The 27,596-nt window shown below is 46.3% G+C and overlaps 1 protein-coding gene across 1 annotated transcript in view; it reads left to right on the plus strand.

The window, feature by feature from the left end:
• Positions 1-27,596, plus strand: part of SCLT1 (sodium channel and clathrin linker 1) — a 511,633-nt gene that overhangs the window by 139,070 nt on the left and 344,967 nt on the right. The window contains exons 5-6 of the mRNA XM_086962162.1: positions 3,820-3,955; positions 25,357-25,479. Of these exons, the coding sequence (XP_086818288.1) occupies positions 3,820-3,955; positions 25,357-25,479 (259 nt within the window). The remainder of the gene's footprint in view (positions 1-3,819; positions 3,956-25,356; positions 25,480-27,596) is intronic.

A 27,596-nucleotide genomic window follows, 5' to 3' on the forward strand; every position in this document is an offset into this window, starting at 1 on the left:
GCGTTATCTGCGGTTCGTGGTAGGCCACGAGGACTTTCAGTTTACCGTGCTCCCCTTTGGCCTTACCAGTGCCCCATGGGTGTTCACGAAGGTGATGGCAGTGGTCGCAGCTCATCTGCGCAGATCAGGGGTTTCAGTCTTCCCCTATCTCGACGACTGGCTGTTGAAGGTGAGCTCGCCCCAGGCAATCGTCTCCCACCTCCAGACTACTGCCGACCTCCTGCACATGCTGGGGTTCTCCATCAATGTACGAAGTCACACCTGATTCCCTCTCAGAAGCTCCTCTTCATCGGAGCGGATCTGGACACGATGTAGTTTCGCATCTATCCTCCCGAACAGCGAGTCCGGGATATTCTGGCTATGATTCCAATCTTTCAGCTTCCGTCCCGGGTTTCGGTCAGAATGACCCAGAGGCTTCTGGGCCTCATGGGCTCCTGCATCCTGCTGCTTGATCATGCCAGGTGGCATATGCTGGCTCTGCAGTGGGACCTGAAGTTCCAGTGGGCGCAGCATATGGGGAATCTGTCCGATTGCATCCAGATCAGTGAGGGCACTGCTCGACAACTGCAGTGATGGCTTACAAATGAGGATTGGGTCAATAGCAGATCCCTCTCCCTTCCCCAACCAGACCACACTGTGGAGACAGATGCTTCCCTTCCGGATGGGCGGCTACATGGGAAAGGTGGAGATCAGAGGCCTCTGGTCTCTGGCGGAGTCCAGGCTTCATATCAACCTTCTGGAGCTCCAGGCGATATATATTGCACTGAAGGCATTCCTTCCCTCTGTCCAGGGAAGAGTAGTGCAGGTGTTCACGGACAACACCACTGCCTTGTGGTACTGCAACAAACAAGGAGGAGTGGGGCCATGGACCCTATGTCAGGAGGCCCTCTGCCTCTGGACATGGCTGGAACATCAAGGCATTTCCTTGGTGGTTCAACACCTGGCAGGTTCTCTTAACGCCATGGCCAACAAACTCAACCGCAGGTGCATGATGGATCACGAATGGCGTCCCGCTCGGAGGTGGTGCAAGGTCTCTTTCAACAGTGGGGAGAGCCTTGGTTAGATCTATTCTCCACCGAAGAGAATGCGCAATGTAAGCAATTCTGCGCATTGGCATTTCCAAGGCGGCACTTGCTCGGTGGCGCTTTTCATCACGAGTGGAGTTTCTGTCTGTTGTACGCCTTTCCACCTATACCACTTCTGCCCAGAGTGCTAAAGAGAATCAGGCGCGACCGGGCCCAAGTCATTCTTGTGACTCCGGATTGGGCACGAAGAGTCTGGTATCCCGAGCTGCTCAACATGGACATCGATCCTCCGGTCAAATGCCTCTTCGGGAGGATCTTCTGTCGCCGCAGCCGGGGACGGTCCTCCAACCGAACCTGTCCATTCTCCACCCCCTTGCATGGAGATTCAGCTGTGGCAGTTGGCCTCTTTTGATCTGCCTTTCCGAAGTCTGTGATGTAATCTTGGCAGCCAGGCGTCCCTCCACAAAGACAGTATACGCCTGCAGGTGGAACAAATTCATGGCATGGTGCACAGCAAAGGCTGTGGATCCTCTTTCTGCGACTCTTTCTGAAGTACTCTTATTTCTTCTCTCTTTAGCCCAGCAGGCTCTGCTCTAGGCACTAGCAAGTGCTATCTTTCAGCCATCTCTGCCTTCCTTCAGTTGCCAGATCAGCCTTCTCTTTTCAAGTCCCGGTAGTTAACCCTTTCCTCAATGGCTTAACACATCTGTTTCCTCTATTCCCCTTCGTTATGCCTCAGTGGGACTTGAACCTTGCGCTAACCTATCTTCTGTGTGCTCCCTTTGAGCCACTGCTCAACTTTCCTTTACACCTTCTGACTGTTAAAACTGCTTTCCGGGTAGCCACCACCTCTGCTAGAAGAATGAGTTCGCTCCTGGCTCTTTCTTCAAAACCTCCTTTCCTTTCTGTTCATCCGGACCCGTCCATCCTTCCTTCCTAAGGTGGTCACTGCCTTTCACATCGGGCAGACCATTACTTTGCCCACCTTCTTTCCACCTCCTTCAAAGGAGGAAGAGAGGCTCCACAGTCTGGACCCAAAACATGCGCTCTCCTTCTATCTGGATTGCACAAAACACTTCCGGGTGGAAGATCATCTTTTTGTTGGTTACGTGGGTGCAAAGAAGGGTCGGGCCGTACACAAAAGCACCATTTCTCGATTGGTTGTGTTGTGTATTAATGCTTGTTACTCTCTAGCTAAAAAGGAGCCTCCGGTCAGGCTACGCGCTCACTCCACCAGAACGACGGCAACCAGTACTGCCTTCGGAAGGGGAGTGCCTCTGAATGACATCTGTCAGGCAGCCACGTGGGCATCGCCGCACACGTTCACCAAACACTATTGCCTGCACAGAGAAGACGGCTTCTTTGGCCGTTCTGTTCTACAGGACTTTCTGGTGTGATCTTGGTTTGCAGAACCGCCACCGGGGTTGGTATTGCTGGGGTGTCTATTCTAAGGTAAGGAATCTGTAACTAACGTGTTTCTTTCAGATGCACAAGTTACTTACCTTTGGTAACAATATATCTGTAAGAAACATTAGTTAGTTATAGATTCCTTACCGCCCCACCTATCCTCCCCGTTCTGCGAACATATTTGTAGGGTTAAGGACATCCTTTTAGGGTCCTAGTTTTGTGCAACAATGATCAGTGTCTTGCCTGGCTCTGCGTTTCTGGCGCGGAAAGTCGTGTACAGAACTGACAGTGCGCGAGGACTGCGTCTATGTAGCTGCCCCGACGTCATCCCGGCAAGCACCGTCCGATGCCACCTTCCGACACGCAGAGGTACTGCTGATGAAAAAACTTTCCGGATCCAGTCTGACGCCTGGGTGTAATTCTAAAGTAAGGAATCTATGACTAACTAATGTTTCTTACAGATATATCATTACCGATTGTAAATAACTTGTGCTTTAGGTCTCATGATTCCATGCTGTTACTGAATCTTAATGTCTCCATAAGAAATCCATCATATGTCAGTAGACATGTCCATGCTCTTCGTTGATTACTTTCAAAACTAATGAACAACATGGACTCAATAGTACATACTTACATTTATCTCTTCAAGGTAGTTCTTACTCTTTCCCTTTTATCCATTACAGTTGCTTGCAGGCTCAATTTCAGGAGGAATTGGTGATATTTATCGGCTGTACAGTTTCTGGGTCATTTGCCATTTTAGTATCTGAAGGCTAGCCTTTTGTTGCCTTCACTGTTATTGCAATGGATATCAGCGATGTAGAACTCACAGTGATGTTTGCAGATGAGCAGCAAATATTGCAAATGAGTCTGCTAACTATTTCTGAATACGTTATCATTGTAAACGAACGTCAATAAGGCCTCACATTACCTGTGCCCTGGTAATTGCTGGAAGTTAATAACAAACCAAGTACTACTGATAAAGGGCTATCTGTGATTCATGCTTGTTTCATTTCCAGGGGATTATGAATTAACCCTCAATACCTCCCTGTGGAATACAGAATTACATGCAGAAATCTGTGATGCTGCTCAGATTTTCGCATGTAGACCTGTAATTCTAGGCTTTCTCAATGTTTGACCTGAAGCTTTTGTCTCTGGAAACCAGCAAGGTAATTATGCGTGGGGTATTACAGCAAGTAGCAATATTGCAGGCCTCTTAATACCGCTTTATCCAGAAAATGTCTCTCCAAAGCATTAAAAGACCATTTGTAATGAGTAATATTAAACCTATCAATAAATTATTCCTTTATTTTGAGACAAATGTGGTGTGTGTTTTTTTTTTAGGTACAATACAGTTTGTTGGGTTGCTTACCTTTACTTGTCTTTATAGCTTGCACCAGCAGTTACGAGACGCTGTTGAGAGGCAATTGGAGTCAATACCTGATTCTGCAGGATTGGGCAATGAATTATTTACTGAGGAAGAAATAATTAAAAATCTTCAGGAGCAGGTGCAACTGGCCAATCAGGTATATTGTATCAAAGATTCTTTCAATTTTATCTGTAAGTTGTGGCTTATGTTTGATATTCCAATGAATTGAACATATTTCTATCCTCGAATGCCAGTGTTGTTGAGAATCAGTATTGATTCATGGTTACATATCATCAGACAAAAATAGATGTGTACCAGTTTGTGAAATTGTGCATAAGAAAATTGTTGCTGAGGATGTCTTGAGGTTGTTCAGTTTTCTGTCATAGAATTTTTTTAACCACCTTGCCCAAAAAACTTGAGCTGCAAAAACAATTTAAACAAAGTGGCCGATCAGTCTCTTGTGATAGTTACAAACAGTAGGACAGAAACATAGAATGTGCAGAGTTAACTTATGCTTTTAGTTACACAGGTTATCATTTGTTGCCGCCATATACGATCCATGACAGCACGGAATCCGTTGTAGGAAATATTCCAAATAGATAGTTCATCATCTTTAATTCTAGTTGCATCAGGAAACTTGGTCCTAAGTAAGGTTGTCCTTGACAATGGTTATAGGAATTTACAATGGTCGAAGTATGAGATCGTTTACTGAGTGCTTGTTTATCATCTATGTACATGACGACATTAAGAAATTTGTTTACATGATTTTTGATATAGCATCATGCGTTGTTGCATTTCGTTATTTTTTAATGTTCAAAAGATCGAGGCTGGTTATAAGTAAACGTTCAATGGATTATTTCTGCTAACTTTCATTGACGGAGTTTCCCTCCAGATTTAAGGCTTGCTTCTCAAACCACACTTTGTAGTACTACAAAATGTAAGTTTTGCCTGTGCAGAGTCTCCGCGCATGCAATTATACATTTTTGTTGTAAATGTGGGAGGAACACAGTAAAGTGGGAGAAGGGGCAGCCTTACTACTAAAGGGGATGGAATAATGTAGGAGGAAGAGGGGTTTAGGGACGGTCAGTGAGTGTTTTAGTTGAGGACGTCAACCTCCCACACAAGAGTAAGCCGCTTGCTTCACTCTGGGGATGGAGCCATGTAAGTTACACTTTCGTAGTATGTTTACACTCCGAGTTTCTAAATACCAATAATTGTAAACTTACTACAAAGTGTAAACTTACTCAAAAGTGTAACTTAGCTTTGTTGATGAGGCCCCCAGTATTTTAATGATGAGGCTTACTTTTTTTTTTTGTTTAATGTCGGCACTTTTTGACATATACTGCTTGCTTTGAAGCAGTTTGTTTTTTAACCAAACCATATTTTAACCTATCTGGACATGTGAAGACAGGTTTGGGAGCCAATATAACATTCTATGTGTTTTAAATGGGCTAAATCAAGAAACTATGTGAATTTCCTAAGCAAGCCCATCTGCCTCCTGATCACAATCAGCAAGAGCTGTGCTTCCAGTAAGCCTAGCCAGACTGCCTCAAGTAGAACCTTTTCTAAAGCGGAGCTTTTAAATTTGAAAAAGGTTGTTGGTAATCCTCACACTTTTGAACCTGGGATGCCGGCTGAGCATGAAGGCTTTAGTTCCACTGGCTGTTGTTTTGCTTTACTTATTGGTGTGAGCCCTGAAGCTGGACCTTCATCTAATTTTCTTCCATCCTTTTCTGCCTGGCTCATTAACTGCCGCTCCTTACCCAGACATGCGCTGGATATTTATAATTTACTTAAGTATAATACCTGGGATTTGTTTTTTTTGACTGAAACATGCCTTAAGGAGTGGTCTGCAGCAGATATAGCATTAGCCATCCTGCCCAATTTTTCCAGTAAGCATCTGGATCGTGCAGGGGAAAATGGTGGGGGTCTTTAATCATGGTCTACCTCTAAATTGGTGACTGATCATTGAGTCCTCCTGATACGTCTAGGGACTCTCTCCTTTCGCTTGTGGTCACCCTTGGCCAACTATCCCCCCTTCAAGCTAATTTTGGGGCATTTGGGGATTTCAATCTTCATGTTGATTATTCCAACAGTAAGCCAGCGCAACAACTTGTTTCATCTCTAGAAGGTTTTAATTTAGAACGTTGGTCAAGGAACCCACCAACTCGGAAGGTCATACACTTGATTATTTTTTCAACTACTGATACGTTCTGATGGATACATCTGCCTGTGGATTCCTTACCTTATGAATATCCCCTGCGCCAGCATTCCGCTGACATTATTCGTAGCTCTCCGCGCCAACAAGGTCATCATAGTGTCATGGCTGCGCACGTGTATCCGCATGGCGTCACCGGAGCCATAAGAAGACCACGTTGGCGTGATGACGTCAGTTCCCTTTTTTCCACGCTGTCGATGCTAACGTTTTTTTCTGGGACTCTCCATACTTCGTTTGGATACTTTGTGTTTCTGATTCTATCTCTTCCTTCTTTGTCATGTTTGCTCCGAGGAAGTAAAGGTTAAAGCCTTGCAGAGAATGCAGTAAACATAAAAGTCGATGAGGATTGTCTTCGGTGTTTGTCGTCAGACCATGACGTCGAGGGATGCTCATCGTGCAGGAAGATGAACCCGAAGGCGTTAAAGGAGCGAGAGGCCAAACTTTAAATGGCCAAGTTAAAAAAAGAGAAAAGGAGTCGAAAAAGATCAAAGGCGAGTTCTTCGGCATTGCACGACTCCATGAAGTAGCATAAGAAGAAGAGGAGACATTCTTCTCGATGCCGGTCTTCGAAGTTGGTGGTGTCGAGGTCGCCTTCACCTGCTCATCGACGTAGAGAAAAGGACTGTGTTTCTACTTCGCCTTCGGTGTCTCCTCGGGCGACTCCAGCTCAGTCTCCTTATGTGGGAACTCTAGAGCAGCAACGACGCCGAGATTCTATCCACCGAAACCGGCTGATGATGATGAGGTTCCTTCGACTCCGGCTGTTCCACCTGTGGCTCTAGGGGCTCCGATTCCTGAGGTACCTCGATCGGATCCGGAACCGGCGTCTCACCCTCAGTTCCCGACGGCGGGTTCCGATCCTTCGCATTTTTCAAATACAATATATTGTGTTTTCACCAGGGCCTCGTACCCCTCTGGAGCACCTTCGGGTCCCATGGGTCCGTTGACTTATGATTTGGGTGTGCCTCATCAGTATCCTCAGGCCCCCTTTATGCTGTTTATGCCAGCGACGTTGTCCTGGTCGTTTCCACCTCTGAGGATGTCGGTGCCGTAAGGGCAGTCTCTGGCTCCATCCTGTGAAGCTTCTTGGATTCGAACGGCGCCGTTTATGGATCCTCCTTTGATGCCGTTCCAGGAGCCGTCGACGCCACAGCTGAAGATGCGTTCGAGAAGAGAGGCGCAGAGGTTATTGGAAGAGGAGCAGTACCCGGATGAAGAGAGGGAGGAAGGAGAAGTGTATGACACAGAAGATGTGTTTGAAGACTTGTGTGAAGCAAGTGGGATTGACACTTCCCCAGAGTGGGACTTTGTTTCTCGAAAGACCTCTCCCTCTAAGGATGTTGCTCCATATCATACAGTTATTAGGAAGGCTGTGGAACTGTTAGACTTGCAGCTTCCTTTGGCAGAGTATAAACCGAATATTCTCACTGAAGTGCTTCATTCTCCATCTTCGGTGGTTGAACCTCTTTTACCGTTTAATGATGCTCTAACTGAGCCGATACTTGAGGTGTGGGCAATGCTCTTTCAGCACCTGCGGTTTCGAGGTCAGTCTCGAGAAGATATAGACCTGCTCCAGGAGATCCGGTTTTCCTATCCTCTCACCCCTCTCCTGAAAGTCTGGTGGTGCAGGCTTCTTGCTCGAAGTAGTCAACAGGGGCGTTTTCGAAGGCTTCAGCAGACTGAGTCTAGAGGAAGCTGGAGCAGTCTGCGAAAAAGGTCTTCTCTTCAGCCAGTATGGCAATAAAATCTACCAACGCCACTTGTCTCTTGGGCAGGTATATTCATGCTTTGATGGACTCTGCAAAATAGATTCTACCTAAGTTATATGAGGAGGACAAGGGGAATCTGAGTGAGGTGTTGGTGGATGCTCAAGCGGCTGCTCGAAAAGTAATCCAGTCTGGTTTGGATACAGCGGATTCTGTTGCCAGAGTCATGGGCTCGTCCATTGCCACAAGGAGGCATGCTTGGTTGAAATCTTCAGCGTTCTCTCCTGGTGTGCAGGCTGCTCTTATTGATTTGCCATTTGATAGTTCCAAGCTTTTTGGTGAAAATGCGGACTCTGCCCTGCAAAGGTTCAAGGACAGTAAAGCAACTGCAAGGTCTTTGGGTCTGCAGACTCAATCAAGAGGCTATGGATATAAAAGATACTGTGGCTTTGGGAAGTCTTCCTTTCGTGGATCCAGGCAGCCTTAGCAACAACAACAACAGCAAAACCCCTTGTATAAGGGTGAAGGCTTGAGGTATCGGAATTTATATGAAGGGAAAACTTAGTCAGAGCTTTCCTGTGTTGCTTATGTTGCTGGATCTGACTTCTACCTTTGACACCGTTTGTCATGTCATCTTACTTCATAGAATTAAAATAATTGTTGTCATAGGCCAAGCTCTGCATTGGTTTAAATCTTTTCTGTTGGATCATTCCCAAGCAGTCTTTCTTCCTCCTTTCACCACCTCTTCCAAACCGCTGATATGTGGCGCCGCCAGAGCTCTGCAGGTAGCCCTACTCTTTTAATATCTAACTGGAGCAGCTTGCCAAATTGGTGGTAACATGGTTTGTTCCGGTGGTCTCCTATGTGGACGACACCCTGCTCTTCTTAGCTTTCCAGGAACATACGCCTTCATCGCTAAGCTGTTTTAAGCAGTGTTTCAAAGATGTGGTGGTTTGGATGGAGGAAAGCTACCTTAAAATAAACTCAGATAAAACGGAGTTTTTTTTGTTTTTTTGCCACTAAGTCCTTTCCGGATGCTAGTCTTCGATGGCCAATAAAGAATCAATGTGGACTAGCCCATTGCATGTTAATTGAATATATATTAATATTCAGGGTCACTTGTGACTATGGACCCAACAGGTCTTGTTTAAAAACCCCTCACACACCAACCTGGTTGGTGTCATGCTTCATCATTGGGGTCCAACCAGGCAGCCGAATGCCGCCTGGTTGTGCTTCTACGCCTGACTACAGCGGAGCGGGTGTTGTGCAACAGTGTGAGGTGGATGAAGGTGATGGTAATATTAAAAGACACCTCTGGGGATCCTTACCTAATGTTTTATTCTTGGCGGCCCAGGGTGTAAGTTAAAAACTATGTGGTGCAACTACCAGTAGAGAGATTATGACTACGAGTTGGCTATGTGTTAGCGGTCTACATGTTTCAGTCCCTTAAAAAAATTGGGTGGGACTTTCGTCAGGACCAAGTAGATAGTGAAGTGAGTGGCAAAATGAGGTGCCACGGGTGATTATCTCCTACACACGCGCTAAGGTGTGTGGAAAAAGTGAAGAAGTAAAAACGTGCAACTGTTTACTTACAGGCACTTGTATTAGGCGAGAAAAATCTTTGCTGTAACATTCTATGCCAGTGATTCGGGGCGCGGGGGAGAGGCACTCCCGTAATCGATTTGATTAGTGAGTGTCCTCTGCGGTAAACCTAAATCGGGTCCCTCTGTGTCCCTCTGTATGGCCACCTGAATTAGGTTTTGCCCCAGCTCCCACTTGGATGGCCAGAAACCTGTGGGTAAAATTTGAATCTCATCTGCTTTGAGGTTCAAAAGTAAGATCTCTCTCTGCCTTCTCATTTGCCACCTTCAGATCTCTTAGACGAATGCTCCACCTCATTCCGATGAACTCCAGAAAAATGGTTTCCACACTTTGGTTACAGCTAAATTGTATTATGCCTATAGTCTTTATTTAGGCCTCCCCTCTTTCCTTATTCCACTGCTTCAATACATCCGTAATTGTTGTGTTCGGCTCATTCTGAAGATTCCCTCTCGTTCATCTATTTCTCCTCATTTGAGTCATCTTTAATGGCTTCCCTTGATTAAGAGGATTCAATTTAAGTATCTAACTTTAGTTTTTAGAGCCCACACCCAAAAGGGCCCTTAATATGTGAGGAGGAGACTTGGGCCTTACTCCCAATCCAGAGCCTTGAGGTCCAACAAGCTGAACCTTTTGAATGATCCTCGCATATGAAAAGCCAGACGAGGCGGTCGTTCCTTAACTTACCTGGCTTCCAAGTTTTAGAACTCTCTGCCAGTCAGTCTACGCTGTAGCCCTTCAGAATCCGTTTTTAGAAGCCATCTCAAAAATTCCTGTTCGATACCTCTCTTATGGCTATGTAATTGTCACTGTTTCTTTATCTCTGTGCCGTTCGCCAGCCCTGGGACACCCCCTTGGAGGTAGCTTTTGGGCTTTACAAATGCCATGAATGAATTTCCCTAGGGAGGTTTTGAACTTATAGATCTGTGATGGTAAAAGTTTGCTTTTTATCGCTTGCAGAAGGTGTTCTTGTGAGGGGTGTAAGAAATGGGGTTACTGGTTGATGAGGATTCCTACTCAAGCAGCAACCACAATTCTTGACAGAATGAGGCAGAAGCAAACCCCAAATTAACCTGTGCTGAATCCTTTGTTAGCTTGGCACAGACCAGTCAGGCTTAACTTTGAGGCAATATGTGGAGTATTTGTGCAAAACTGCAAACAGTAACACTGTGAAACACCACACAAGAAAAATCCCTCACTAATTAGGATAAAAAGATGAAACAAATTAATAAAGAAATCAAAACCAAAACGACAAACATCCCCTCAATAGAACCAGAGCTATGTAGTTTTAACGATTTCAGTGAAAATAGCACCAATAAGCACAAAGCGCCAACTGTGGATATCTTGCTGCGCCGGACCGAGACAAAGTCATATGTTCAGGCTGACCACGATGGAGCGCGGAACAGCGAAAGGGTCCCAATTAGGCCAGCTAAACAAGAGTAGCTTAAAGCCTAGTCCAGGATGCTTCGCGCAGCTGAGGCGATGCGTTGGTTCTGAGGAGCTGTAATGGGAGTTCCTCTGTCATTGTTGAAAATACCGTTGACTAGGGCTTGCGATGTTAAGTCCTGCATCAAGGATGTGTTGTGCAGTCTAGGCAATGCGTCGGTTACAAAGAGATGTGAGGCTGCAATGCGAGAACCCGCATTGTCATCTAGGATGCCTTTGACTAAAGATTTGCGAAATGAGGGCCTTTGTCTCAGAAGCTTTGCATAGTAGTGGTTCTGCAGCGGGCTGTGAGGTCGATGTGGAGTCTTTGCACAGAGAGAATCCTCATAGCAGAGACAATGCGTCAGTTCTAATCCGGTTGCATCCTTTTAGAAGCACAGCATTCCTTTTTACTGGCAGAGTATTCACAGGTCCAGATGTGTACTGAGGATTTGATGTATTTATACCTGGACCTTCCTTTAAAGTGGGAGAAACTTCTAGAGGTTTCCCGTTTGAAGCCCACGGCCTTGCTGCCTTCCCTGCCCTGGCTCCTAACTAACTACAGGTGGTATGCAGCATTTTGCGTAGAGTCAGTACAAAGCTTATTCAAGTGTAAGTAGGGCTGTGTGCAGCTCCATCCTCATATCCTGCCAGTGATGGCCCATCCAGGCACACCTAACCTTTCTACTGTGTGTAGCTGTCTAGGAGTAATACACAAAGACCAATTATCGGCTACACCCACTCATATGATCCAGTAACATGCTACAGGCTCTAAATGTGTAAGGCAGGAAAATGCCAACTTTCTAAAAGTGGCATTTTGAAAATGTGTGTTTTAAAATCCGACTAAACCATGAGAGAGGATTTTTTATTACTATTCCAAAGACAACAAACATGTACTAGTCACCTGCTCCAATTTGGCAGTTACAGCTTACTAAATGTAATAAGGTAACTCCAATGTTATCCTATAGGACCCACTTGTGGGACACCCCCGCGCCGCACGGCCACCAGCTGCTGCGTGTGCCCCATCGCCTTGCCCTCTGCCTCGCTGCCTGCCTCGTTGCCGGCTGACGCCGCTGCCGTCTGTTTTGTTCTGTTTTTGAAAATCATTTGTGCTTGTTCTCTCAGTATTTTCCTCCCGTGTTAGCGTCTTGTTTAGCATTTGAGCCGTCTGTTTTGTTCTGTTTTTGAAATTCATTTGTGCTTGTTCTCTCAGTATTTTCCTCCCGTGTTAGCGTCTTGTTTAGCATTTGAGCCTGTTGTATTTTGGTCACTTTTGCCCGTATTCTCGTTCTCCTTCCTGTCTGCCCGCCTACCTCGCCGCCCTCCGCCTTCCCTCCCCGCTCCCCGCTTCCCGCCACCACCGCTGACCACGCCCCTTTTTCCCTTCTGTTCCCTCCCCGCTCCCGCCTCCCAGCTGCCCCGCCCACCCGCGCACTTCGCCTTAAATGGCGACCGTGCGAACGCGCAGCGGTCACGCGCAGCGGGCGCGACGATTGTGCGCCGAAGGCGCGCCAAAGGTAAGCCCGTCTACGCCCGTCCGCGCCTGGACCGCGCCCAGTGCCAGAACCCCTGGACCCCGAAGACCCCGACCGACCCGCAGGACGTACTCGGCCGCCACCCTCAGCGCACTCAACACCGGCCGACGCCCAGAGTGCCACCAAGCCACACCACGACGCACCCCCGGACCCTTCAGCTGCCACGCCTGCAAGTTCACCTGCATCCGGACCTGCCTCGCACCAGCACCCGCCAAGTCGAACACCAGCAGCACCCACCTCAAGTGCATCCTGCTCAACACCCGCTCCGTCCACAGACACGCCATCGAACTCTGGAACCTCCTAGACGCCACAGCCCCTGACGTTGCCTTCCTCACGGAGACCTGGATGAACGCCTCTTCAGCTCCCGACATCGCCATCGCTATCCCAGAGGGCTACAAGATCGTCCGGAGGGACCGCAACGCCAACCAGATGGGAGGAGGCATCGCCATCATCCACAGGAACACCATCCGTCTCACGACCAGCACCGACAACACCCTGACCAGCGCCGAACACCTGCATTTCCAGATTCACACCGACCCGAACACCACCCTCAGAGGCACCCTGATCTACCGACCTCCGGGACCACGCACCCAATTCAGCGAGGACATCGCCGACTTCGTCAGCCCGCACGCCCTCCCCTCCGCTGACTACATCCTCCTGGGGGACCTCAACTTCCACCTGGAGAACAACAACGACCGCAACACCAGCACCCTGCTCGACAACCTCGCCAATCTTGGACTCAAGCAGCTGGTGTCCACCCCCACCCACCTCGCCGGACACACACTCGACGCAGTCTTCTCCTCCAGCACAGACATCGACTTCAGCCACGCCACAGAGCTTCAATGGACGGACCACAGCTGCGTCCACTTCACCTTCAAGAGAACGACGACCCACCACCACCAGCATCAGGCCGCCCGCAGAAGCTGGAACAAGATCACAGCAGACCAGCTCGCCGCTTCCCTGAGCCAGCACCCTCCCGCCAACTCAGCGAACCCCAGCCAGGCGCCGCCAACCTCACGAAGTGGATCAACAACTGCGCGGACGAACTCGCCCCGCTGAGAACCCCGCCCAGCAGATCCGGCAGCAAGAAAGCCCCGTGGTTCACCGACGAACTCAAGAGCTCCAAGAAGAACTGCCGAGCCCTCGAGAAAGTCTGGAGAAGGGAACCTACACCAGACAACAGGACCACCTTCAAGCTGGCCACCCGGAAGCACCACCAGTTGATCCGCGCCGCCAAGAAAACTGCTTTCAAGGACCGGCTGGACAACAACGCACACAACTGCAAAGAACTCTTCAACATCGTGAAAGAGCTATCCAACCCCAGCGCAGGAAACAACGACATCACCCCATCGCAAGACCTCTGCAACTCCCTCGCTTCATACTTCCACAACAAGATCGCGGACATACACAACAGCTTCAACAACCAATCAACGAACACCAAGACCGAACAGCCACCCCCCACCACCACCCTCCACGCCTGGACCCCGATCAACACCGAAGACACCATCCGCACGATGAACTCCATCCACTCCGGATCACCGACTGACCCCTGCCCTCACCACATCTTCAACAAGGCTGACGCTGTCATCGCACCCCACCTGCAAGACATCATCAACACATCCTTCGACACCGCCACCTTCCCTGAGAGCTGGAAGCACGCCGAACTCAGCGCTCTTCTCAAGAAACCCACAGCGGACCCCACCGAACTCAAGAACTACCGCCCCATCTCGCTCCTCCCGTTTCCAGCCAAAGTCATCGAGAAGACCGTCAACAAGCAGATGGCCGCCTTCCTCGAGACGAATGGATCCCTCGACCCCTCACAGTCCGGCTTCCGAGCCAATCACAGCACCGAGACCGCCCTCATCGCCGCCACCGATGACATCCGAGCCCTGATGGACAACGGAGAAACAGCGGCCCTCATCCTCCTAGACCTCTCCGCGGCATTCGACACTGTCTGCCACCGCACCCTAGTACAGCGCCTCAGCAACGTCGGAATCCAGGACAAGGCGCTGGAATGGATCATCTCCTTCCTCGACGGAAGAACACAGAGAGTCCGTCTATCACCGTACAAGTCAGAGGCCACTGAAGTCATCTGCGGCGTCCCTCAAGGATCCTCTCTGAGCCCCACCCTCTTCAACGTCTACATGAGCCCCCTCGCGGCCATCGCACGCCAGCACAACCTCAACATAATCTCCTACGCCGACGACACCCAGCTGATCCTCTCCCTGACCAACGACCCCGCCGCCGCCAGAGCCAACCTGCACGAAGGGATGAAAGAAGTAGCCGAGTGGATGACGACCAGCCGCCTGAAACTGAACTCGGACAAGACGGAGGTCCTCATCCTGGGCTCCTCACCCTCCGCCTGGGACGACTCCTGGTGGCCTCCCGCCCTGGGCACCGCACCCAAACCGACAGACCATGCGCGCAACCTGGGCTTCATCCTGGACTCCTCCCTCTCCATGACCAGGCAAGTCAACAACGTCTCATCGGCATGCTTCAACATCCTTCGCATGCTACGGAAGATCTTCTGGTGGATCCCCACCGAGACCAGGAAGACCGTCACCCAGGCCCTCGTCACCAGCCGACTGGACTACGGCAACGCCCTCTACGCCGGTACCACCGCCAAGCTCCAGAAGAGACTCCAGCGGATCCAGAACGCCTCAGCCAGACTCATCCTCGACATCCCACGAACCAGCCACATCTCCGGACATCTGAGAGACCTTCACTGGCTCACCGTCAACAAAAGAATCACCTTCCGCCTCCTCACCCACGCACACAAAGCCCTACACGACCAAGGCCCGAGCTACCTCAACAGCCGAGTCAACTTCTACGCTCCCAAACGCCACCTCCGATCAGCCAACCACGCCCTCGCCGACGTCCCCCGCATCCGAAGAGCGACTACAGGAGGAAGGTCCTTCTCCTACCTGGCCGCCAAGACCTGGAACTCCCTCCCGACCGACCTGCGCCTGACCCAAGACCACCTCTCCTTCAGGAAGAAGCTGAAGACCTGGCTGTTCGAGCAGTAGCGGCACCCCCCCCCCCCCATCCCCCCCCAGCGCCTTGAGACCCTACGGGTATGTAGCGCGCTCTATAAATGTCTTTGATTGATTGATTGATTGATAGGAGAAGTAGGCCTTGCTGTAGTGAAAAATGAATTTAAGAGTTTTTCACTCCCAGGACACGTAAAACCTAAAGGTACATGTCCAACTTTTTAAATACACTGTACCCTCTCCTCTGAGCTGTCCAGGTCTTACCCTAGGGGTGACTTTAATGTATTTAAAAGGAAACATTTGACCTGGCAAAAGAATTGTTTAGCCATGTCACAGTGACAGTTTAAAACTGTACACACGGGCTGCAATGGCAGACCTGAGACATGTTTTAAAAAAATAAATGTTAGTGTTTAAAATGCTATTTAAGTAGGTGGCATATACAGTGCTGCAGACCCACTAATAGCATTTTATTTACAGGCCCTTGGCACACGTAGTGCCACTTTACTAGGGACTTGGAAGTAAATTAAATATGCCCAAGTAGGTATAAGGCAAATATACAATTTGTTTAAGGAGAGAGCACGAGAACTTTAACACTGACTAACAGTGGTAAAGTGCGCAGATTGCTAAAGCCAGCAAACACAAAGTCAGCCAAACAGGGTGGTTGAAGGCAAAAAGTTCAAAACCATGCCATGATGCCAGGTCTAATAAGAGGGCATTTTGTTTTGTTGCCAGTGTGTTAAAAACAAACCCAAGAGAGTGGGCCTTTGACTTTAATGACTAGAAATGGTGAGAGAGTCACTGCATGTTAAATAACATCTTAAGGTACTTATAGACTGGTACACACTCAAATGTGTTTATTGTATTTGTACAATAACGCTGGTTTCTGTATTTTCCATCTATTAAATTCTACTTTGTTTTCACCTGAATTCTATGTCAATGGGTAAGGATTTTGCTTTTTTTTCTTCCTTGGCTTTTAATTTCAGACAGCTATAGTTACAACATACACCTACATTTCCCATGAAACATAGGGGTGTAGGGGTGAATTGTAGTCCAAAACAACCAATGGAAATCCACAGTTAGTATATGTAGTGCTTCCTGTTCGACCTCTTCTCCTCTTTCTTCCTGAGAGTTAGGTCTTCTGTAGTCTGATCTCATTCCTGTTTTTGTTCCACACCTGTTATAATCAGGATTCCATTTTTTCACCATTGTCTCTGAATCCAGTCCAGAATACATGTCAAGTCAGTATAATCTTACCCTCATACAATGACAAACTATCTCAAATATGATATAGATACTCAAATCTTCCATACTAACCACCATAAAGTTCATAGGCTTGAGTTATCAATTCGGATATGTTTTGAAATCTATCTGCTGGGTGGGATAATCCTCGCTGGCTGAAAGAATTGGAATTCCAAAAACAGACTAAGTCAGAAGGTAAAAACTTTAAAAGTCTATATACCTACCCTTAATTTATTTTGATGAACTTGATGTTGCGTTTTTCACTGTAAACTTGTTGAAACTGCTTAAACTTAGCACACACTTCTCTGGGGATTGCCTGCTGCTTGTGCCACAGCTACCAGGGGTTAAGTAGAGATTCTCTAAGTACTGTGTTTTGACCTGACCATAATGGGTTTATTGAGTTGGTAGGGGTACCTACTGCCAAATTAATACAATACCCTATTTATACCAGCCACTGTTCCTGCTTGGCCTTTAATCTTATTTTTTATTTATTCTTTATCATTACATTTCTCAGCAATTGTATGTATTAGTCATGCTACTTTGTCAATAATCAGCTAACCCTTCAAGGTAGCTTTACAGGAAGGAAAGAAAGCGATAACGTTTCTCCTCCACCTAATCCTCTTCAATTTATCAGTGGCAAACAGACCCTTGGGACGGTTATACCTTGCTTGTGGCACATTTGTGGTATCGATGCATAAGGCCGCGTTCACATCTATTTATTTTTGTGAAATTTAAATGGTGGGACACTAACCATTGATTAATCTAAAGCTGCAATTCTGGGGTCAATAAATCAATCAATCTGGACATTTGTAAAGCGCACTACTCACCCGTAAGGGTCTCAAGGCGCTGGGGGTGCTGCTACTGCTCGAACAGCCAGGTCTTGAGTAGTCTCTGAAGGTTAGTAGGTCTTCGGTCTGCCGTAGGAGGATGGGGAGGGTGTTCCAGGACTTGGCGGCGAAGTAGGAGAATGATCTGCTGCTGGTGGTCGCTCTCTAGATGCGGGGGACAGTGGCGAGGGCGGCGGAGCAGAGCTGGCGGTTCGGGGTGTAGAAGGTGAGTCGTTTGTTGAGGTATGCTGGTCCGGTGTTGTTGAGTGCATTGTCTGCGTGGGTGAGTAGCTTAAAGGTGATCCTCTTGTTGACGGGAAACCAGTGCAGGTCTCTCAGGTGTGGTGTGCTGTGGCGAGGGATGTCGAGGATCAGGCGTTCAGAGGCGTTCTGTATGCATTGCAGTCGTTTCAGTAGTTTGGCCAGGGCTCCTGCGTAGAGGGCGTTTTCGTAGTCCAGTCTGCTGCTGACGAGGGCCTTGTGACCGTTCTGCTGGTGTCGGTGTTGTTCTGTTAATAACCTGAGTTTGAGAACTCCTAATCCTAATCTTAATATAGCAGTGCGACAGTAACGCTTCGATCTGGTGATTGATCTCAACAATCAGTCAGGGCTACTGCTTCAAGTTCAAACAGGTGCTTCACTTGACAATGCAGTGCAAGATGACAAAGAAGGAAGCCCAGCATCATATTAATTTCCTAAACTTTATGGCAGTGGCATTAGTTCCCAGAAGTTTTTCTACAACAGAGTGGCGTTAGTATGCATGGTAAATGTGATAACATTGTGTCACATTCAGCACAGAGGCACACACTCTTTACTTGTCCAGGATGGCACAACAGGTTTGGCAGTAGCACATATCATTCAACTTCTGACAGAACATCTTCCATGGGTATACAAAGCAGACTTATTGAACATGAACCATTAGCAGACTCTAAGAATGTGGCTCTTTTAGGAAACATTTCATTAGCTTCGAGCAGCTACATGAACATCTATTCACACATACATCTCAAGATATGGTTAGTTCCTCCCTAGCCAAAGCAGGGGGTCCCTAAATGTGGACCTCATTAGGCTGTTTTGCTTGATAATCGGGCGCTCCTCGTCAGGCTGTGCCAGACGGGCCTATGGGCTCTTTCGCAGAGATCTTTTTGATCTGAGGATGCTGTAGAGATCAGTGCTAGTGAGGGGGCTACCTAACAGTGTAACTAGTGATGGGTGAGTGTGGTGATTAAAATAGGCTGTGGTACACAAAGTACAAGTTTTATAGGAAGTAGGTACCAGGCCTAGGTAAAAGCAGTGGTGCTATCATATGGTCAAGTACCAAGATAGCTACTAATAGGGTGTGGTCAACATGTTTCATGCCCTGTGGCTCCCGAAGTCGGGCGGCACTTCGTCAGGACCAGAGGTGAGTGTGGTATCCCCCTCTCTGGGGCTTAGGGTTTCCCTCTAGTAGGGGATGGTCTGGTGTAATTGGCCGTTTATCTCATCGAGAATACCGGTCTAATGTTCCACCTCTATGAAAGTTGGACCGTGTTCCTTAGGAAGGCGTAGGGTCCCAATCTTAGTAATGGACCCTTTAAGGTGGTCGAGACACACTGGTCGCACCTAACCTCCTCCGTCTTCTATTTACACATTCACAAAAGAATATGGTGTTTTTACACAGTCCAGGAAAGAAGCACAAGTTGGTCAGTTTGAAAGATTTTGGGCCTGATTTAGAGTTCGGTGGATGGGTTACTCGGTCCATGGGCATCCGCAGGGGGGGCAAGGAGGGGCGCTTGCCCCCCCCTGGAGCAACCCTCCTTGCCCCCCCTGCGGACGCCCATGCAAACTGTGACTTCAAGACTGTGACTTCAAGACGGGGTTCTCACTCTCTTTCCTCTCCTTTTTTTTTAATTTGCTTCCCTGTGAAATGGATCCAAAAAAAAAGACGCTTTTGCTGGAAATGTAGTATTTTTCTGACATTTTAATTCCAAAGTGCAGCATTAGGAATAAAAGGCTAAAAATATGAAGAATAGATAAATAACTAAATAAAGTAAGACAGAGTGGTAGCAAACTGGCCAAACTGATTTTATTCACACTGAAACACTTTTACAGACTTTGCCAGTGAAGCGCTATTTTTGTTTTCTTGTCTTTGTTTTCCCTGGACTTGGAACTAGTGCACCAATCCTGGAGGTACCAAAATGTGTGGATTGGAAAACAAAATGTGTGCTGGGGCTCTGCGTCCAGGGATGTGGTCTTTTTACCATACTGCTTACGTTTTGTAAGGATATAAGCAATGGCCATTGAAATGGGTCCATTCAGGGCCCTGTAGTCGTGCCCTTAACTTTTCAGGCAAAAGCACTCACTGATTTCTGAATAGTGAGTGTAAAAGCATTAAGGTAACCATGTTGTTCCTGCTTACATTTCCCATGGTTTGCTAAATTTTGTATACCCTATAAGTGTTTGCTTCTTCCAGGATGTTGTTCCTTTTTTTTTTTGTAGGCCGCATATTGATCTTGTCTAGTGCGTAATTTAAATTGCGCATCCAGGTGTTTATAGCGGGCAACAATTGGGTTGTAGTTGAAAACAGTGGGAGTTTTTCTCAGTGGGGCAGTATGGTATTCAGTGGGGGAGAGGATGTGGCACTATGGTCAGAGCTGTTGAATTTGGAACTGGGAACCAGGTTCAGCCTTAATAACCAGCCCACCAGACCACTCTCCTGCGGGAGCACAATCACATGCTAGACCTTAGAAGGCTTCGCAACACCTTAGAAGTCCTGGTGTCTTCGTACCAGCAGGTGGACCCTAGCATGACAAGTGTAGGTTAACCTTCAAGGCTTTTCCACCACTATCCATACTGAAGTTCACTTCCAGTCTTTGGGGGCAGGCCTATGAAGCAGCACACCCTAGAACAACACTCACTGAGGTCACAGGACCCTTGCGAAGGGCCAGCTCTAGGGCGGTGCAACCAGTGTGACCACACCGGGTGCTGACTTTAGGTGAAGGCATCATGTTTGCAAGTATATTATGGTTTATTGGTAGCAATTTTCGGCAACAATAAAAATGTCATGATGACTCTGGTGATTAATGTTCTTCCTAGAGAGAGATCAGAATTTTGTCTAGTGGAAGTTTTGACTCATGGAAAGGTAGCTCAGATGGTTAATGTACCGGCTGCAAAGAACATGCGCCATGCAGATCACAAAGTGCACATAATGTAAATAGGTCAGTGATCTACTGCTTTTGTCAGAGATCCTTTTGTTACTTGCAGTTTTAAGTTAAAGTTAAAATCCTAACTTAGAACAGTGAGCTCTTAACTGTCATCTAAGAGCTGCATACAAACTGCAAGGTATAAATTCGAACGTTATGTGCCCCCCCCCCCCCCCCCCAAGTCTTTGATTATCCTAATGTCCCAAAAAGTGTTCCTTTGGACAGAAATCAATTCTGATTATTAAGGAGAACCCCCAACCATGGTATTACGTTTTAAATTCCGGGTATTGTGTTTCTCCAGACCAATCACTATAAAACTGTACGGGCTACTAGTATGGTTGTCATGTGACTTCTACACCTTGTAGTCCTTAGTCTTATGTAACATTTTCTATACAGTGATTTACACACATATTGATTGTCTCTGTATAATGTGTGTGATGGAAAGTGCTCTGACACCCTACAATGGTATGAGTGGCGCTGTAAATCAAATTAAATGCATCTGAGAGAGAGTGGTTATGGAGACTTGGGGGGCACAGTTAAAGGGTGGTAGTGAGGGAATCCATGGCAGAGGTGGTCATTGGGGGGCACTAACAAACATTAATGCACAGGACACCACCAGTGCTATGGCTGGCCCTGCTCTTGAGGCCAGTCTGCCTCACCCAAGGGTACCTCCATTGGCCTTGTTTCAGCAGCAGTAGCTGCAATTCACCCGGAATTGGCAATGCAGGATTTTCACACACCAAACTAAGTTCGCAAACTTCACAGTCTCCCTGCTTCATTCACAAGCACTTTTAACATGTGCTGCTGCTGTGGGGCCACTGGAATTAATTATGCAGCAAAGGATGACAACAGAATGCCATAGTGTTGACTAAATTATGCATTAAAAAAAAGGCTGCAGCGTAATGCAGTATATTTTCAGATTTTTTATTATTTTGACGTGTGTACACATGCTAACAGTCTCTGGGAAGATTTTGCCTTATTAGTACCAGTGTAACATACAAATGCAGCAGTGAGAAAGGTGACCAGTCAACCTTTACAATAGGCCATCCACTCCGCAGCAACACAAGTCACATTTTATATTAACTTTTGATATGTTTGAGCTACAAAAATGTTATTAGTTTAAAATGTCAGATCATGCAGCAGATCTTGAATTATGAGGCAAATATGGCAGAGCCATAATTTTAGAGAAAACATTTGCAAACTAGGATATTTTGACATTCATGTTTGAACTGCTGTTGTTGAAAAAGGGTGAAGTGTTGATGACAGAAACTCCATGGCTCGGAGACAAAGTGCTTGTGTTTCCACATTTTATCATATTTGGTACATTCTGTGATTAGAAGCATATCCCACTTTGTGAATATATTTTAATGTCAATAACTCATTATAACCTTAAATAATCATGTGTGTCCATTGGTTGATTAAACTGGGCAGTGAAATGCTAAACAAATACTAAAAATTGGGATGTCTGCGCATTCTAGCCACACCTCTGGCTCCACCCACAGATCCAATCCTTGGGTTATTCCCGCCCTCTGATTCTCCGCCCACTGTTCCCCTACTTTTTTCCCCCACTTCGACCACTGTGTAAGACTCAGCATCGCTGGACCTGTGATGTGGCGTAGCTGCGGGCACCGCATGTGCCACACATTTACGGTGCCCGGCGTCCGCATAAGGGAGCTGGCCATTATTGTATCCCTAAACGTGCGCACGATGTCAGTTTGACATTGACTACATGTAGAGGGACTCTAAATTTCTTTTAAAAAATATAGCTAACATTTGGGCCTATACATTTTATTTTGTATAAATAATTGAATGTGTGTAAAATTTAGCAATGCCCGGGGAATTCTAGTAAAGGGAGCACCCACTGGCGAATCACTAGCGTGTGTGATTGCTGCATTATTTATTACTAACTTTGACGTTGTGCTTTAACTTTGGATAAAAGTTATCATGAATTCTAGCACCAAGAAGCCAATATTGGTAAATATGTGTGCTACAAATAATCCCTGACATACACTGTGCATACAGTATATTTAATCTGGTGCTTTAATCATAGGCTGTTTTAAAGTATTCTGATAAAAATCGAATCGTGCTGAAAACAGCCTTGATTGGTGTTGGATCGAGGACCCAGAAGTCTGCACACCTAGCAGACAGAGATAAAGCACCTTGTCAGAAAGTTTAGCGTTTTCCCTACATGTGGTGTTTGTTGGCCCGTGGCAGGGTCAGTCACATGTCCTGGATTCCTGGCATTTAATTGAGTCTATCCCAGTTCTGCACCCCAGTGTTTTGTGTGCCCCCCTGGCACACATCATGTCGAAGGATGGTGAATGCGTTAACATTTTGCCCCCCCCTGGAAAAATTTCTGCGGACGCCCATGATGGGAAGGGGGCAGATTTAGGTAATTCCGAATTTAGGAATACCGAATCTGTAAGATTCGGTATTTACCGATTTGGTAAATACCGAATCGGTATTGCCCATTGATTCCTATGGGCCTTGAAGCTCATAGGAATCAATGGGAAATACCGATTCGGTATTTACCGAATCGGTAAATACCGAATCCTGCAAGGGTGCAGGGGGTGTCACTTTGACACCCTCTAGCTCCCCAAGTACAGGCTTGTGTGACATGTGGCACACATACATGCCCTAAGGGCATGTCTGTGTGTCACATGGCACAGTTGTGCATGCACAGATGTGCATGCACACCTGAATTCGGTATTTTACCACACAATAGGATTGTGTGGTAAAATACCGACTCTTAAGGGCCTGTGGCACTCTTAGGAGTGTCAGCTACATATGGATTTACGGAATCGGTAAATATACCGATTCGGTATTTTACCGAATCGGTAAAATTACCGAATCGGTAAAATTACCGATTCGGTAAAATTACCGATTCGGTAGGCCCCCTACATCTGAAAATCCTAATACCGTTCGGAAACAACCGAAATCGGCCGTTTCTGACCGGTATTAGGGCTCCTACATCTGGCCCTCAGTCTTTTGTGTGTTATTTTTTGTGTCACGCTGCATGCAGCCTCTTAGAGTAAGCACTTACTGCTCGACTTAGCTACTGCTAGAGCGGTAAGAACGAAAAGGGAGTAACTTGGTTCTCCTAACGGGTTGCAGTGGGCGTGGTGGCCATGGGACACCTGTGGTTAATGACGGTCCTAACCAGGAAAACATCTCCCTCTAGACCTATATTACTTTTCAATGATTTAACACAAATTCAAATCGTGGACTCATCATCTATTAATAACAAAGTGGTAAGACAATTTACAAAAATATGTTTTTTTTAATTTCATTTCTTTTATCAAAAACGTTTTCATCATTATTCTCTTTTTTTAAATTTATACTCTAAATAATCAACTTAGCACATTATAATCCAGACATATTGTATAATCACATACCAGTGGAAAATTACAATGAAACAATAAATAATGTGTCCCCAGGTAGAGAGACACATATCAAACTCACACACTCTCATTCATACAAAACTACTACACTCCCTATACATCATCCACACTATTTCATACATCTGGGAAGCCAGCTACAGAATGGCATAGTACTCTGGGTGACCAATTAACAACTGCATGTAGCAGGTTCTAAAAAGCAATGGTTGACGCGTTTCGGTAGCTTTGGTGAGATGAGACGCCACCTTCTTCAGGACCTGCCAGATATACGATCATAAAAAGGCCGCTCAACCCGGGGTGGGGGGGGGGACCTGCAAGGGTATAGAAACAATAAGAAAATATCCCACATGCAATGTATGTTTAGTTTATATGTTGATTGGACCCCAGTACTTTCAAATCAGAAAGACTTTCATAATTATCATCGCTTTGATGTCCTATCTCCAACAATGATATACATCAGACATGCTGAAATGCTCACCCACACCACGTGACAAAAAACAATAACTCATATAGCCCCTACTTACTAAGGGCTGCCAATGAGTTTTAAACATAATTCAAAAAGACACTTTTCAGAAAATGACAAACTGTCCAGAGATCAAATATACAACATAAGAACACCTATTCCTGTCTGACTACTTACTAGTGGTTTATGTCCACTGTCGTTTGATTTGGTCAACTTGGCTGTTTCAATTATTCAGTATGCAAATTTTCAGTATGCTGTTAAGAAATATATATGAATCAGCATTAAGTCACATGTCTTGGAAACCCCACTCTATATTGGCCCTGTTCCATCAACCAAAAAGGTACCAGATTTAAATAGTCCTTACCTGCAAAGGCTGGAGGCCGTGTGTAGCCACTTCCAATGACAATTGCTCCAAAAATAATGCTCTACTGTCCTGTATCAACAATGAGGGTCCTAACTGTGGCACTTCCTTGTTACCAAAGACTGTACCCAGACGGATGAAACTGCCTCACAATTTTTATAAAAGCATTACAAGGTCTTCAAGAGAAGGAAAGGTTGCCTGCCAGTTAAACTGGTTGTTTTTTCATTTTCGTGAGGTTTTTACTGTTCATCAAATTGTCACGAGTACTTTAGCGCGGTCAGGTTGAGAGGTTCGGAACTGAGTTTGAAATGGATTTGAAATACAGGCGCTATAGCAGAGTTAACTGCCTTCGAAGAACGAAAGCAATATTCATAGTTTCTCTGCAACCAACACATCTGCTACCTATTAGTGTTTACTCAGACTTCCCAAACCGCAAACGTATCTCATTATGGGACCTTATATATACGTCATATATGCAAATAGTTGTTGCTAGCAAGTTCTTTTCCGTACTAAAGATATCATTTTAATACTGAAATAAGCTGCTCTCTAGGAAGCTTTGCAAATGGGATTGCACTTGACTTGGAAATGTACTGTTTTTTACTGTGTTTCACTTTTCAGGAAAAAGAGCAAGCATTGGAGCTTTGGCAGACAGTTGCACAGGAATTGGATGAACTGCAGAATCAATACCAGGAACAGATGACAGACGCCCAGATTCATGTGCATGAAAGACAAAAACAAAAAGTGAGTGTCAATCTTAAAATGCCATCATAGTGCTTTTGCAGTCACTAAAACAAGAGCCCAAGTAAATGGTGTGTTTGAAAATTAACAACAGTGTCCATTAAATTAGAAAAAAATATGAGCAATTTTATGGTACAAAATATCATTCATATGTATAGGTTTACTAAATCTTTTCTGCAAAATACAGCGTTCTTCCTTCTTTCCCACCGAGAACCTGCAGGCCATTTCCCTAGCGGCCCAGTTAGATAAAAAGATGTGAACCAATAATCCAAATTCTAGTCAGCGCAACCCTGAATTACTAAAGTTCTGGAAAGATGTGAATACAGTTCCTTCTTTCCACATTTGACTAGGAGCACTAAGTCCTTTGAATGCTCCTGCTCCAAAATGCCACACCGCTCTTGCTTCTCAATATTGCCATTTTAATTTTTAGACTGGTGTTCCGTTCTAGATATTGCACACCCCAAATAATTTTCAGCAGCCCATTCTATAGGAAATGTCACAATATTTTTTCTTAACAGATTGAAGGAGTTTTTGGCAATTCAATTACACTTAGCCAACATTTGTGAACCACTATTTCTTCCATGCTTTCACTCCAGCATGGCTTTAACAGTGACGTACAGTGCTTTATAAAAGCCTAAGTGAAAACATCAACAAATGCAATTCGAAGTGATCTTTCCTTGAGCAATATAGATAGCCCACCAACCTTCAGCAAATAACCACCCTTACAGGCTGTCCAAGTACAGGCTGAGCAAATATAAATGTGTAGGGAGTAGATCTCGAGAGGAAATCATCGGTCATTACAAATCCACTCGGGTGAGGGAAGAGATCCAGTTTGCAGTAAATGTATATTGCAAGCTAATTACATTCTTACCGTCAATCCATTTTAAGAAAACAAATTCTCAAAAACTGATGGAATTTGCAGACAAAATGGTATAATACTCAGGTGGTGTGGAACTACTCAGCAGTCATGGTGGCCAGTGCCACAGAGATTTTGATGAGTGTTTAAGGTGGTGGTCTCCTCAACTTTCTTGTTGCAAGAATGATTCCTTCATGTGGATCACAATAAGTTTGGTTTTCTCTTGAAGCGAAGCAAACTGGGCTGGGAATCGGCAAGCCCTCCGCCCTGTTCCCAGCATGTATAGATTTGCAGGGTGACTTCCACTACGTGTTTTTTGGATGATTCGCCTGTTCTAGATCGCAGGGCATCGTAGCTGGGTGCAGGGATGAAACTTTGTATTGGAGAGTGTGAGTCCATTGTAAGTTTCATTGACTTAAAGATGTCCACAACTGTCCAACAATACAAAGGGTGCTGAAATGTATTGGCAAGGTGAACGAATATTTAGCTTTTGTTGAAAGAGCAGTTCTTGTAGGCTCAAGCCATGATGGAGGAGGATGAATTTGTTTTAGGTTTAAAGTATTTTATTGAAGCAGGGTGGGGTAGGACACAAAGGGGGCAAGGAACAAGTAAACCACAGGAACCGCACAGCAATGCGTATTGTACAGCAAGTACAGTAATGCAATTACAATTTCGTAAGAGGCCCCATCCGACTCGGGAGCATAGCTTCCCCAACTGTGGTCACATACAAACAACGAGGGGGGGGGGGGGGGGGAGAGGGGAAGAGGGGAAGGGGAAAAAAGGGGGGGGGGGGTGAAGGGAGGGAAGCAACCCCGCTCCAAGAACCAACCCAACCAAACAGAACCCCCAACTACCGAACCCTAACCCACCCCCTGCACTGTGCCAGTATCTACAGTCTCCGCTACATGCAACTCTCCGAAAATCCCCGCTACACAGTATCGACCCCACCCAATCAAGTAGGCGGGTCCGTTGGCGGTGTCAGCCTTAACAACCTAAGGTATCTAGGGCAGGTGATCTCCCGAAACTCGGAACATAACAGGCCGTGAAAGGGCTCCCACAGTTCCTCAAAAGTATCAGTATCCCCCAAGGCTACTAAGGACATCTTCTCCATTCCAAGGACATGCCATAATCTGTGCAGCCAACCAACTACAGAGGGAAGTGTGGTAGTGCGCCAGTGTATGAGAATATTCTGCACCGCTGACCCCAGCGCAATTGCGATCTGTCTACCTCTCTTAGATCTAAGGGGATACATCGGCCCGTTCGG

This window comes from Lissotriton vulgaris, chromosome 3_1 (genome assembly GCF_964263255.1).
Source record: "Lissotriton vulgaris chromosome 3_1, aLisVul1.2, whole genome shotgun sequence".
Taxonomy (NCBI): Eukaryota; Metazoa; Chordata; class Amphibia; order Caudata; family Salamandridae; genus Lissotriton; species Lissotriton vulgaris.